Source organism: Vigna radiata, chromosome 7 (genome assembly GCF_000741045.1).
Source record: "Vigna radiata var. radiata cultivar VC1973A chromosome 7, Vradiata_ver6, whole genome shotgun sequence".
Classification (NCBI taxonomy): domain Eukaryota; kingdom Viridiplantae; phylum Streptophyta; class Magnoliopsida; order Fabales; family Fabaceae; genus Vigna; species Vigna radiata.
The window spans coordinates 13,480,185-13,496,403 of NC_028357.1; the positions used below are offsets into that span (position 1 = coordinate 13,480,185).

Sequence of the window (16,219 nt, forward strand, 5' to 3'; positions counted from 1 at the left end):
AAAAAAAAAAAAAAACCCCAAACCCATACACACCTCCGGAATCGTTCCTCTCAACCCTTTTTGTGTCCACTCTTTCACTCCAACATTTTCTCTGTCATCCCTACTGTTGTCCCAATTGAAAAAAAAATCAGAAACCCTTGCCTAACCCTAATCCACCTTCCTCACTTATCCAATTTGTTTCTCTCTCGTCTCCATACTCTCCCTCAGCCACACACAACAACCCGCGATATCGTAATTTGTTGCTCTTGCTCTGTTCGTTCATTTGGAGGATGTGTTATATATTTTCCCTTCTTATTATTATTAAATTTCATTTTTAAATTAAATCATGTAAATAAAACCTTCATAAATCAATTAAATTTTCATACATCATTTACACATCTACACCACATTTCATTATATTTTTAAAGAACAAGATATTTCCCTCCATTGTCTTTTCCCTTTACACAAAGTGTTTCTTTTTCCTTTCTCTTTTGGTATGGTATACATGATGTAAGATTACAACCTAGAATTGAAAGAATTGTACTCTTAGAGAGCTCTTCTATACCTATTTCTTTAATTTCCTTATGTTCCTTTTTTATCACTGAATCAACTTCTCCAAGCGTTTAGAATAAACTTTTGGCAAGGGTTTCTGATTTTTTTTTTTTCAATTGGGGTAATAGTAGAGATGACAGAGAAAATGTTGGAGTGAGAGATGAAAGAGAAAGGGTTGAGAGGAATGAGGGAGGTGAGTAAGGGTATGGGGGATTCTTTTTTTTTTTTAGTTTTGAGAATGAAAATTATTTAAATATCCTTGACCTTAAAACTTAGAATCCATGATAAATGAGTGTATTTTTGTCTACTATAATCCGGTACACATTCTTAAAACGTACCAACTGAAAAACAGACGTACGCGTGTTAACAAACCCTATATATATATATATATATATTTTAAACTTAGAGAATCAAATTAAAATAAGAGACCAACAAAATCACTATATTGTTACTTATATAGAGAAAATCCTTTACGAAAGTTATAAATAGTAATTAAATTATTTTTTTAAAGATTATACTCGTCATACTAAATACATAAACAGTGTAAATTTCAGTTTATAAGATCTTGAAAAAATTAAATTAAATATTCAGATATAATAATTTGGTGAATATTATTCTCATAGTCAACCAAAACTTTGAAACTTGTTAAACAGCCAAAGTTTAGCATTGAGGAAATAGAGAATGAGTTTGGTGATTTTCGAATTTTACTAAACTTCACTCATTAATAGAAAAAGTGTTAAAATAAGTAAAAATAAAGAATAATATTCTATTATCTCAAATTAATTATTTATTTACAGTTAATGTGTGAAGTATATTGATTAAGTATAGTATTCAAAATAATTATATTTTTGTATGGCGTTTTTTTTTTGTAAAATATCTTACAAAATGAGAAGAGACATTTGAAAAACATTCTAGAGTTGTAATAATGACAATCACCATTACATTAGGTTAACCTTGCTTATTAGGCTTCGAGTAAATAAGTTTAACTTATATGAAAAAATAAAGCATATCTAACCTATTAGTTTATTAAAGATTTTTTTTCTCTGATTTATCCTTTTCAAAAGTTTAATTTAACCAATTAACCCATAAATAGGCTTATATTTTGAATGAAGAAACTAAATTTTGAATGAACAAATAAGATATAAGAGGGTCACTACGCCTAGCCATATAAAACATAAATTTAATAAGTTATAATAAAATTTGTTTTTTTAGTAATATAATCCTTTATCTTCAATATTTATTTTGCTTATGATATGAGATTTTTAATTTATAAAAATATTACATATACAATTATAATATGTTAATTTTCATTATATTTGAATAAATAAAAAGATGTATTTTATTTTATAAACTCAAACCTAATTTGTTTAATTAAATGTCTTTTAAAAAAGGTCAAAGCCTAACCATGGGCCTTAACGTGTTAATAATGTAATTAATTATTTGGTTATGCTATTAATGAAAATTTAGTATCACTATAATAGTACTATTTGGAGTGTGGAACTTTAATTAGAGAGTTGGTTTAATTGGCGTAGAGAAAGAGGAACGTCGACGGTAAACTTTAGTTACACGCTTGGGAAGCAAACCCTAGGCTAGGTCAAGGAAAAAGCAAATATAGACTAAATTTTTGGACAATTTGTCATTTGAGAGGTTCAAATTTCGATTTTTTTTTTCAGTCCTTTTAAGCATGGTAATGTTTTGTTTTTTAATTCAAAAAATAAAAAATTTAACAATTTTTTATTTTAATAAATAATTTTCTTTTGCATTTTTACATTCAATAGATAAATATTTATAAATTAATTGAAAAATATATAAAAGTCATCCTCGCTCAATATTCTTATTGCTATGTTTCTAATGTCACATGTTTCCGTATGAAATATGATATAGTAAACAAAATTCAATGACCTTTTTAAATCTAATTGGAGTTATTATTATTAACTTGTTTATAATTTTTTTTTATATGAAATAGGTCACAACATGTTAGATTAAGACTTAAAAAAGGCATATAATAAGTGAAAATGTCAAACTCAAACTTAATAATGGGTAACAAGGTCTACCAAAAATACCCAACTTTGTCAATATTATGAAAATAGAATAAATCTTAGGTCGGGCAAGGAAAAAGAAATACAAGTTAATTTGGGGGGAAATTGGTTTATGTTAATGTAGGCATATTTATCCTCCATTCATAATTTAATTTATTTATTTGATCATATTAACCAACTATGTGATATTATAATTTCCTATTGAAGCTTATCTTTAACATATTGTGGATACTTTTATATTCTACTCCCTTATCTTCTTTCCAACCAAATATATAACACTGTTGTTTTTATTAGAAATTGAACATTTTTATGTTAAATTTTCAATAAGGTGGATCTTTAATCTCTATAAATATGAGTTGAATTAAGACAATTACAAGGCCATTAAATGAAAATTATTCACGCATAAATGATGCTCTAATACTTAAGTCATCATTTAAACAAAATGAGATTAGAAATATAACAAAGTTTGTTTTCAAATGAGACTTAATAACCTTTGTCTAACATTTGACTAACATTTGAGCAACACTTAACAAATTTTGAATAATCTAAATAACATATAAGATATGAACAATTAATTTGATATACTTGAATGAGTTTTGATTAAAATTGTTCACGTACCTTTCACAATAAGTTGTTCTCCATTTCTAATTCTTACTTTGAAAATATTTGATTTGTTGAACTCCTTAAAAAGTTCTTGATCATGAGTCATGTGGTTTGTGTAACCATTATATATAATAAAATCTTTGAGAAATTTGTTGGTTTTAACACATGATGTTACAAGGAGTATGTAACAATACTGATATCACAATACTGATATAGCAGAAATTTTATGACCAAATAGGTGTTGGAAAACAGGTAGGCTTCTTTTTACACCAAGAGAGGGGAGGGGGGGGGGGGGGTGAACTGGTGATGTATCAAAAATAAGTTCTTTTCGCAATCTTGAAACCAAGTATAAAGCTTTTTAAACTTTCTTGAAATGTAAGCAACAATAAGAAAATGTATGCAGCGGAAAAACTTAGTTGACTGCGTGAAACATAGAGTCGACTGGAATGTAAAAGATAAGGGATAGAGAAAATCAAACTCAGGTTTTTATATTGGTTCAGCCAACAATGCCTACATCTAGTGTCTTTCCACCCAGGAAGCAAATGCACTATAATGGTTGCGGTTTTTACAACAAGGAATTTATAGAAGACCTCCACGTCAAAAATATAAATCTCCTCTCTAACCCAAAACCAAATATAGCTGCAGAACAAAACCAGAATTGCAACAAGAATCCCCTTTTTTGCAATCTACAACACCACTTTGAACAATCCTCAAAGTGAACTATCCCCCTGTATCACAACAGGTCCAATTCCAGCAGTCTTCACAGGATGCCAAGCCTTCAAGACAATTCAACAGTCTTCACAAGATGCCAAGACTTCAACACGATCACACAGAAGCACCTTTCTTGTGCAGATAATGATCAACAAATGTAAGCACAAAAAGTCTCCTATTTGAATCTCGTTCAAGAAAGATCACTACCGTATTCTTGGAGAATTCTTGGAGTTAAGAGAAATCTGAAACAGAAATGAAAATTATCAGTTCTTCAAAAGTCTTCTGAACAAACCTATGTTCAGCCTATTTATAGATTTCTGTTATACAGTCAAATTCTCAGTCAAACACGTTACTAATTCAGTCGACTGTATTATGACAGTTATAACAGATCAATCAACTAAGTAGATTACGGTCAACCAATAACAAAACACATTTAATACAGTTGACCAAGTCATTGATGCTCAACTAACTTTTAAAAATATAGTCGTTAGAGTGCAAGATCATAACAAAATTCCAAATCAAATAAAAGATACAGTCGAATGTGTGAAACACATAGTCGACTTCAACCATGAAAAACATTTTGAAATTCTTTTCTTCTAAAAAATACACAGAGCACTGATTCTTAAAATCTGCACAAAGATTTTAGCATAGTCAAATCCGTTAATAATGTAGTCGACTGTACTAGAACTTTGTCACACAGTTAAAAGTTCATAAAAGTGCTTGTGGTTTTCAGCTTTAAAACATGTGCAGTAAAACATATGAAATGATGCATAGCACATAGCACATAAAGCATGTAAACGCGTTCCAGATATATATAAATTAATCAACATAGGAACATGTAACACAATACACAATCATGTTCACAGATATAACAATCAATTTGCATAAGAACATGTAATAACATCAAACAACATATGTATGTTATTAAGCAATATGTTGTCATCATCAAAAACTAGATTGATATAGAAATTGTGTTGTCAACAATCTCAACAATAGGCACCAAGCAAAAAATAAAATATAGAAATAAGGAAAGCTTTGAAGATATTATTACAAAAACAGGAAAGTTCTAGGAATAATTCCTATAACAACCAGAGCAATGTCCAAAAGAGCATGAAAATGCATATGAGAAAAAGGAACTTTGCAAAGAAAGGCCATCAACATAATCGTCCCGTCCTCCCTTTTCTCTTTCCCTCGACCACCCAATATAAGGTTATGCCTTAGACCAATAGAAATCATCCAGCCTGGAGTTAGTTATTTTGTTTCTAGTACTCTTTCTCACTCCTTGATGAGTTGTATTAGCACTGGACCCTTCTGCCCTTTCAGCATGTGTTACAAAGTACCCCCTTCTCTAATTTATCCTTTACAATCTTGACACACTATTGTATGAAAAGGATACAACAATTATTATGGACATTGGATTTTGGTTCTACAAGTGAAGCATATTAAAGGATGAGTTTTTGGCTTCGGTTATGAACCAAAGCACAAAGTTCAGTATTTTGCTTTAGTTCAATAAGAACCGAAACACTAAAGCATATATAAATAATAAAAAATAAAAAATAAAAATAGATTTGGTCTTGATTATAAGAAGAACTAATATCATATGCCTTTTCTGATATAATAAAGAATACAAAAATAAAGTAGATTTTGCTTCGGTTATAAGAAGAATCGAGGTCATATGTTCATATATAATAAAAAAAAAAGGATTTGGTCTGAGCTCGTATTATAATTGAAGCCAAATCCCATTTATGCTTTGGTTATATAGATAATCGAAGCCTAATGTAGTTTTTTTAAATATATATTTTTTTTCTGAAATTGTATTTGATTTCGGTTATGATCTGAAATGAAGTTGAATACCTCTTTCTACCTTGATTTTGGCTATGACTGAAGCCAAATGTGGACATTTTTTAAAAAAAATATTTTTTGTTTTTGTTTCAACTTATATATTAAACCTACATAAAAATCTGGCAAAAAACAAAATAGAGACAAAACAACTTATATATTCATCACACCTAGAATAAGTCAGAATCTAGATACAAGTAAATGTATTAAATGTTATCCTTACAACATTTGTGCTAAATCCTTAAGAATATAATATATTTATAACAATTAAATGTGCTAAATACTATTGTACATTTATATAATGTATTTTGCATAAGCTTTTCTAAAATAATGAATGAACTTGTTGGGAATTGATGTAGGAATCTTGAATTTATTCACAAAAAAAAAAATTCAATTAGTATATAAAGACAAAGTTGCAAAGTATTTAATTCAACAATGTCAATTATTATCGTTTCCCAATTAGTTGTAATACGAGCACAAACATTGGTTTTCAGCACAATTATAAATATAGTAACCACATTTATATAAGACAATTTGTTTATGAGACAGTTTGTTTATTATACTACAATATATCAACACAATTATAAATAATTGAGGAAGAAAAGGAATAAAACAACTATAAATATATGGACTAAACTACCAAACCTTGAGGGAACACCATGCAAGCTTTTTACCCTTAAAATTTTATTTTCCTAATAACATACTATGTCTTACAATTGAACTTTTAAAAAAAGAATGTTTTAGGATACACTTATATAACATAGAAAGTTCATAACATTGAGTTTCTTACCAATCTATTACTTGTCTGATATGGTTAGGAGAAGACTTATGCAAGGAGCAAAACGAAATAGCAATTTTGTTCGTCTAGAAAACCACAAGTAAGTTTCCAATGATGTGTTAATTGAAAATAACTTTATTGTTTACCTTAAAATGATAGATCATACTTACAAGTCAACAAATTACACTTATGGAACAATATAAGGGACAAAATATGTTTGTTTCGCCCATGTAAAGCAAGGTGACATATGCTTTGGTATCATCAAATTTATTGCCCTCACGAGTGAGTCCGGGTCTACGAACCCATATACATCATTCAACCACGTATTGTTATTGACATCAAACATATACCTTATTGAAATTGTTGATAAGGGAAGCCCTGGTTTACCTAAACCTTAATCTCACAGTGTTTCTGGTTTTTGATGATGACAACACATTATTAATAACACATGTACTGATATGTGTTACATGTTCAAAACTTTCTTGTGTATGAGTTATTGCAGAACATGTTTGTGTTGATTCTGCCTATGTGTGCATATTCACTGTTTTCACATGAGATATCATTTGTGATTGCATAACATATGTTTTAGAAAAGAAAACCACATGTACTTGGTTGAACTTATATTGTGTGGCAAAACTGCAAGTTTTATGTCGACTTCATTATGAAGCAAGTCAATTAAAACTCGTAACTTTGCAAAGAAAGATTTTCCAAATTGCATTGAAGTGACATAGTCGACTGTGTGCGCAAGCTACTCGACTTAGTTAGTTATGTTTGAATTTCTGTTGATGCTTGTGAACTATAACGACTATATTTTGTTTCTTTGACCAAACATTAATTACTAGTCAACTAAATTAAATGTTCAATCAATTTGGTTGGTCTGACTGCTACTATTTGTTATAACCATCTTAACTGTTTCACTGAAGTCAACTGTATTAGTAGTGAAGTCAACTACGGGAGCGTTTGTTTAACAGAAAATTATATATAGACGTAATTATGTATTCTACAGAGACTTTAATTATTCTAACATTTTCGTTCTATTGTTTCATATCTTGATCTCTGTGAAAAGCTCCAAGGACTAATCAAGAAGACTGGGGAGATCGTTCTTTGATAGTTACTTGAAGAGCAAGGTTGTTGTGCTGAAAGAAAGACTTGATCATACTGTACATTAAGGTGTTCTGGAAACGTGATCATCTACTTCTCTCAATCTTGTGAAGATTGTGGTTGTCCTGTTGTGATTATAGGAAGAGGATGTGCTGCATTATGGGAACTTTAAGGATTGTTCAAAGTTGACAAAGACTGTAGGAGAGGGGATATCTTGCTATTGTTCTTCAGGTGTTGTATGCCTATATCTTGGTTAGAGGGTTAGAGAGGTGTTTTATATTTTGACATGGAGGTCTTTATAGAAACCTTGTTGTAAAAACCTTGACTATTATAGTGGATTTGCTTCCGGGTACATGAAGGACACTGGATGTAGGCAGTTTGGCCGAATCAGTATAAAAATTGTGTTTGAATTTTCTATCCCTGATCTCTTTACTTTCAAGTCAACTTTATTTTCAGTATAGTCAACTATTTTTGTTGCACTGATTTATCTTTTTCATTGAGATTCAAGAAACTTTTGAAAGTTTTATACTTTGCGAAAAAGATTTTGAAAAGACTCTGATTTTTTATTTACACCAATTCATCCCCCCTCTTGGTGTTGAAACTACGTCATTCTTTTTCCAACAGAACACAAAATATTTATTTGATATAAGAAACTAGATAAATCAATTTAGTATAAAGAATGGTTTATAGGTTTACATCACCCATAACTAAATAAGGGTAATATTAAGTTATTCTTTCTCCAATATAAGCTCTAAGACATCTTGTTTGTACAAGTATAGTGGAATTTTAATGTCTGTCCCAAATACACTAGAATCCCATGGAACTAGCATCAACTCATTGATTATTATGTTAGTAAGCTGGTGTAATGCACCAAGAGCATCGTCTACAAATGGAAGAATCTTATTGTGTTTAAGACTTTCCACTTGACACGTCTGTTTTTACATGGAAAACCATTTAAGTCTGAACATAAATAACCTATAAACATAAAAATTGAGAAATGTATGGTGGATTTGGGAGTGAATAGCAAGGTATCAAAAATAGAACCAACCAAATCTTTAGGCTAGGCAAGGGAAGATTGAAATGCTTGTGCCACAATATATATCTTATCTATTGCCATAAGAACTAAATTATTTGGTATTATCGATAATTTCATCTATCATCACCTTAACCTCATTATTTAATAGCTCCATACCATGAAGAATTGTGACTGTCTCAAATACTATTCCTCAGGCCATTAATGCCATCCATATACCATCCAAAACATATAGCTGACATGGACGAGTATTGTCTATGTCAACCCTTGGTACAAAGAGAGTTGAACAATTACATTTTACGCTTCTTCTTGTCAGAAGCAATGTTAATGTTATATTATTAAAGAACAATTATTTAATTCATAACACAAAATGATTGTTAATTTTACATGTGTGAGGCACAAAAGGTTTTAGTGGAGGAGATACTTATAGATGGATGTCGTAACTATTGAACTGTTGCTAAGTCACTTGCTTGGTGACTTCATCATGGAGTTACGCTCTGATCTTCTTAGTAATTTCCTACGTAATTCTTTCTTCATACTCAACATTGTGTGAATAAGAAGTTTGATGATAGGAGACTTTAAAAAAATGTCAAATGCCAACTCTTGACCCAACATCACGCACACTTCTAGGATGCTCAAGTCGTCCAATTGCAATAATAAAGATGTCATCATGACCTTCTGGAGTGAAATTATCTTGGGAACTTTGTTTAACCAAGGAGTCTTGTAACATAACAAAACAAATCTAACATCTAATATGTATAAAATATTAATATTATTTAAAGAAAAGCTATATCTTACAATTCTTTCCGAGATTTCTCGTACAATGTCGAAAGTGTAAGACTTCGGTGATTGTAAACAAGCTAACTTTCACTTTTCATGATGAGATGGTGGTGAAAGAGGCTTATAGACAATCATCCTCAGAAGGTAGGGCCTACCTTATGTCTTTTCCTTTATGATCTTCTCTTCAAGCTTTCTATACCCACCACAAGATAATAAGCGTAAGTTTTTATTTCGAGCACTTATCCTTTTGTGCTTTTGCCCTCTTTTCCTATAACATATAATGAATTGGTTCATATCATATAAAATTTCTTTAATGATTTAGTTCAACTTGTATACAATTACCAATGAGAAAATTGATGATTTTAAGTAAACTAATATTCCATCTCTCGGATGTATGAATCTCAACAAACTGATGTCATGTCTCTTCATCAATTGTCTTGTATTTGACACATGGATTTCATTTTATTTTTCTCCAAAGATATATCAATACACCAATGTTGTCTTAAAACCACAAACTTTATTGGCTATAGAAGATAGACATTATTTCTAAACGTTACCATTTTTGGAATATCAATAATAAAGAAAATCCACATCAATAGTGAATAATAAATTATCAATATAATCAAACTATAAATTAAATAAAATTAATTAACTTACCAATATGTCCTGACATATCATGTTCTAATAAACTTCAAACACATGATTGAAAGATGGAGTAAGGATGGATATTCTGTCACTTGCTAATACTCCTAAATAACTTCTAAAGATGTTCACATTTGGACGGTTAACCACACTAGTGATGACGTCAACAACGATACGTGTCCTCTCACCATTATCTCGTTTGATTAAGAGTTGTCTCAATTTAGTAGCTCTTCTGGTGATCTCGTAGTGGGTCCTTCACCCCTTGATGAATTTTGATGGTCAGCCATATATCTATTAAAATAAAAAGACAAAAGATTAATAATAGACATATAAAATAACATATAACATATTATTTAACAAAAGATGTAAATTTGTACAAAAATATGAAATTCATACATAAAGTTATGGAATGGTCATATGTATATTCCCAAATTGCATGTACATCGCCAATCAGAGGGTCTCCATCAAAATTTATTATTGTTTTAAATGGATGGGTGTCAAGAATATGAAAATTAATCAAATTCTCTTCATTAACATCAATTTGTTTTTTGCCTTGAAGAGAGAAATGTTGAGATGTAAGATCTTTTTACATAAAAAACCTAAGATGCTTGTTGTGCCATGATAAAGGGCTCGTCTTAATAACCCTTTCGAAAATCAACTAGAGCCATTCCTGATTCATCCATTTAGACACCAGTCTTATTGTCAAACCACTTACATTTGAATACTAGAATAACAAATATAGTATAATCAATCTCCCATATCTCTTTTATTATACCATAGTATGTTATTGATCTAAATACTGGATTTTGATTTTTGGATATGAAAAATTGTAGCGACTTAACTTCGAGATTGACTCCATTATTTTGTATTGTTTTTTTATCATCCAAAGAATTTGTATAGAATATTCAATCATTCATTTCGCAACATGTACAACATACGACATCAAACTTCATACCTTGGATGTTTTTTATCATTAACACCGTTTTGACCATGATCTGAGAGGAACTCCTACTGGATTTGGTTTTGTCATGTAATCTAAACAAATCTCGATACTTTGTTCAGTAATATACCTTTCAATAATTGAAGCTTTTGGATGACATTGATTTTTCATGTATCTTTTTGAAATCTTCATATATTGTTGAATAGGATACATCCATCTTAGGTATACACTGATCCACAATACTGAATTATTTTCTTACCAAATGAACAAAGCAAATGTACCGTGATGTCAAAAAATGATAGAAGGAAAAACATCTCCAACTAACATAAGATGATAACAATCTCGCTTTGAAGTTCATTTAACTTTACAAGATCAATGACTTTAGTACAAATTGAAAAGAAAAATGAACTCAAATGAGTTATAATTTGTCTAAAATTTTTAGGTAAAATTCCACGAATAGTCACCGGTAATAGTTATTGCATTAAGATGTGACAATCATGAGACTTCAGGCCAACAAGTTTCAAGTTCTGCATCGACACTTAACTTTTAATATTTGAAAAGTATCATTGTGGTACCTTGACACTCTTTAGACAAAGACAAAAACTTATCTTCTTTTGTCTAGAGATAATGTAACATTTGTGGGGTTAAGTAAGTATGCTTACCAACCTCCCTTGTGTCATGTCTTCTCGGATCTTCATTTCAACCAAATCAAAATGAGGATTTACTCTATCTTTTGTCTTTTCTTGAATGTTGAGTAATGTACCAATCAAGCTATCACACACATTCTTATGCAACCAGGGCTTATAAGTTCACAAAAAATTTTAAAATTGCCACCACATCTTGATATCTTTCGTTTTCTTCAAAACCAAAGCATATCATATTAATTAAAAGGCCAAATTTGTACTAGTGACATCTTGTTCAGGATATTGAGATTTACATACCTTTTCCACTTGTTTCAATTGACTACATTTGGCTTCCAACAACACTTGTTGGGTTGGGAATTATTTTTCTTGTAATAGAAATAATATGAAAATATGTGTGTGTTGTTGTATTTCTATCTTTTGTTATATTTGACTATGAGAGCATTCTTTTCAATATGAAGTAAAACACCTATAATTACATGATCTTTTGTCATCAATCTTCGTTATTCTTATGCTCGCAAAGCATGTATCACCTTTGTCAAAATAATATAGACAAATATTTTTTGTTTTCTAAAAAAGCAATAAATGCTTCATATTTTTGACACTATCATCAAAATTTTCTCAATAAATCTAAAATCTGAAAACTTCTTTACAACATTTTCATCTTATAAATAATATATAACAATTTGTTTGAATATTTTTTAATTATCTTAGACTATTTATCCTTTACCTCTTAAACTTTCTTTGATTTGAGTTTATATATATATATATATATATATATATATATATATATATATATATATATATATATATATATATATATATATATATGTATATGTATATGTATGTACATATATATGTATATATATAGATATGAGTCTTATTTCATACAAAGATTAACACTACTTTTAATTGAAAATCTTATAATAGTAGATTTATGGGTCTTTTCTCTTATATGATGTTTAAGTTTGTCATTTTTATTCAATATAGGACTTTGACTCATATTAAGATTATTTAAAAAAAATGTATTTTCTCTTTTAACAACAACTATAAAGAATAAATTAATTAGAGTTTAAAAATGCATTTATTTAATTACTAGTAGCTTCTCTTTTTCACGCCACTTTGCCGCCATTTTGTGGATTAAAAGTATCTTTCTAATTTATGGATTAAAAATGTTTCTTTTCAAAACCGTGATATATAACGCCAAGTCTATAAATATGTATGCCTATTGTATTTTACAGTCATCGAAGGAAAAAATGTATATTCCTATGCCTTCAAGGTATCAACATATATATATTTGATAAAAAAAAAAGTGTCAACACTTTAGTTCATTAAAAATAATCATTTCTGAATTTTACAAGTCATGAAAATATTTCTTTTTAAACTAAACTGCTTTAATCACACGCTGCGAACATTATAAAGCCTTTGTAGCTAAGAGAAAGGTTGAAACAAGTAGATTTTGACATAGAAGAAAGCCGAGAGAAATAAGATATCATAGGCTGAAGCACGATGCTGCAGTTCTAAGTTAACACAGTTCTGACATTAGATAAATCGGTGGCAAACACATGTGTGTAATTTATGAGGAGTACAATAATAATTAATTAAGCGGTCCCTCAACCACATTAGACTTTGATCACACGTCCGTTTGTTGTTATCTGAAATTTGTCACAAACGAAATAGTTGTTAATTAGTATTAAACCTTTTCATCCTGACATAACCAGTGGAATAGAAGCTGTGGGGAATGGAATAGAAACGGGATTTTCGGACTCTGAGGAGACTTGAAACTAATAATATAATCGTAGGTTGGTCTAACTGGAATTTTGTGTTGAATTATATATATTTGAGCTGTGTTTTGGAATCTGGTTCTGGTCCACGTTTCCAAATGATATTTCAAAAGTTACAAACACAATGCATAAAATATATCATTTTCTTGGAACTTTCCTTTGTCTTGGCTTCTAATAAGCTTTCATGAGATTAAAATGTTGAAATGGTTTTGATTGTAATCCCTAGATGCTGCTAGTTTGGTGGTTTATTGAGATTCCACCTTTTTGGTCATAAACTAATCACAGAAAAAAATGGTTGTCATAAAAGTCACAAAATCTCCATGACTTTGATTTGTTTCTTGGTATTTTACGGTTGTTCTCTTTTTAATAGCCTTGCCTTTTGCTTCTTCTTCTTCTTATGTACATATGAGCTAAACCAAACCTCGCAAAACACGCACTCCTTTAAACTTCACCACAAAAGGTGGCTGAACCTTCGGATGCAGAACCCTTTTCAGGAAGCATATAATGGCTTCTTCACATTGAGTCAATTTCACTCTCTCCTTCCTCTTCTTTGCAGTTTTTCTCTTCTCAAACTAATACACTTCTTTTAGGGTTAATGTGTTCAAACCCTTAAACCGCATCTCTCTCTTTTTCACAAGTTTTGCGTTAAATCTTATAGCAGCCACAGAAGGGTCTATCTTTTTCTGTCACTGAACAAAATATTAGTTAGGCTTAATTTGGTAGAAGAGAATAGTTTTAAGACATGGAAGAGAGAAATGATAATGGTGAGAAACTGGATGAGGTTATGCTACCGGGTTTCAGGTTCCATCCAACAGACGAGGAGCTTGTTGGATTTTATCTAAAGAGAAAGGTTCAGCAGAGGCCACTTTCTATTGAGCTCATCAAGCAGCTTGATATCTATAAGTATGATCCTTGGGATCTTCCAAGTAAGAGAAGACACACTGGCTTGATTCACGTACACCCTTTTTACTTTTACTTTATCAAAGTATCTAACAAGGTTTTCATTTTTTATATGGTTGTGATGTGTAGAGTTAGCAACCACTGGGGAGAAAGAGTGGTATTTCTACTGCCCCAGAGACAGAAAGTACAGGAACAGTGCAAGGCCTAATAGGGTAACTAGAGCTGGGTTCTGGAAGGCTACAGGGACGGATCGCCCTATATATTCCTCGGAGGGTTCCAAGTGTATTGGTCTGAAGAAATCCCTAGTGTTCTACAAAGGTAGAGCTGCCAAAGGGATTAAAACTGATTGGATGATGCATGAGTTTAGACTACCTTCTCTCACTAACCCATCCTCATCCCCTAAGAACTTCATGGACAAGACCATTCCTGCTAACGTGAGTAAAACTTCTAAAACCCCTATTTCAAAAACCTCCTATTTCATGTCACTCCTTAGGATTATTTGTTATACCTGATGTAAATGATTTTTATGCCTTTAGAATTTTTATAAGATGTCAAAATTTATTCTTGTAAGTGTATTGGAAAGTAGTATTTGGCTTACTATTGCTGATAACTTATTTTTTAACTTGCAGGAATCCTGGGCAATCTGCAGAATCTTCAAGAAAACCAATGCTACAGCACAAAGAGCTCTCTCTCACTCTTGGGTCTCACCCTTACCTGAAACCACCACATCAGATCATATGTTAGCCACTGATAGATATGGCAACCAATTTTCTACAGAAAACATGCCATTGCCAAAGAAAACTAGCTTAACCAGCCAGTTTTGTACTTTTAATAACAATGACTCACAACACTCAACCACTACTAGTAGCTCCACCCCTTGTCCTATAGAAATTCTAGCTTCTTATAACAAACCAATTATTAATCCATTAATGCTTTACAAGCCCTTAGATCTGTTACCCATTTCAAATGGAGACCTTGGCACTGGCTTAATATTCTCATCTCCTATTGAAACTTCAACAATCTGTGCTAAATCTTCGATGGATGTTTCTTCATTGCTAATGAGTACCTCAACTTCTGTGCTTGGAGAATTTAATAGTAAGACCTCTGAGGGAATGTGCACAAACTTTGGTGGGTTACAGGAGCATGGTAACGGCTACCAAATACCACTACTACGTGAGATGCAAGGAAGCTTTGGCAACCACGACGACAATGTGTTGGTAAAGATTCCTAACGTGAATGTGCCTCGTGTTGGTGACCAACAATCGGAGACAGTGCGATCCATTGGGTTTCCATTCGGTATTGGCGATGCATGGAAGTCAAATGTGCTTTGGGATACTTCATCTTTGTCCTTGTGATACACTTCTAGTTATTCTGCAATCGAGGACTATACTTAGTTTAATTTTCATAAATTAGAAGCTATTTCTAACAAGCAGGGATTAGCTAGTGTATGAATTGGATTTCTATTTAGTTTTCATGCATGTAGATGTTTTTGTTAGGACTCCGGACCCTTTTAACTTGTATAACTCCAGACAAGATATCGGAACTCTAATGTTTGTAGAAAGAATTTTGGAAGCAACGTGGAAGTTTCTATATTCAGATTTTGTTAGTTACTTATTTATTTTTCTTATGAGATTCCAAATTAAAATCTTAGAAATAATTTTAGCTTTCTATCAAGTTATGGACAAAATTTCACATGGTTTGTCCTAAGTTTAAATATAAGAGTCTTACTAAAGAAACTTACAATTTTGATGACACAAATATGGAAAAACTTCTTTTAGCAACACTTTTTTAACAACTTTTTTATAACGCCTTGTGATTGGTCCATTTTAAATATTTTTTAAACATAAATTCAAATAGACTAATAAAATGATGACACGTGTCCCGTTGTAAAAAAAAT

General features: G+C 30.8%; 1 protein-coding gene across 1 annotated transcript; it reads left to right on the top strand.

The window, feature by feature from the left end:
* Positions 1-13,840: 13,840 nt before the first annotated feature.
* On the top strand, positions 13,841-15,897 carry LOC106768003 (protein FEZ). Its single transcript, XM_022784445.1, has 3 exons — positions 13,841-14,348; positions 14,452-14,756; positions 14,952-15,897. Exons 1-3 carry the CDS (start codon positions 14,165-14,167, stop codon positions 15,675-15,677), a joined length of 1,215 nt encoding a protein of 404 aa, XP_022640166.1. The 5' UTR covers positions 13,841-14,164; the 3' UTR covers positions 15,678-15,897.
* The last annotated feature ends 322 nt before the right edge of the window (positions 15,898-16,219 follow it).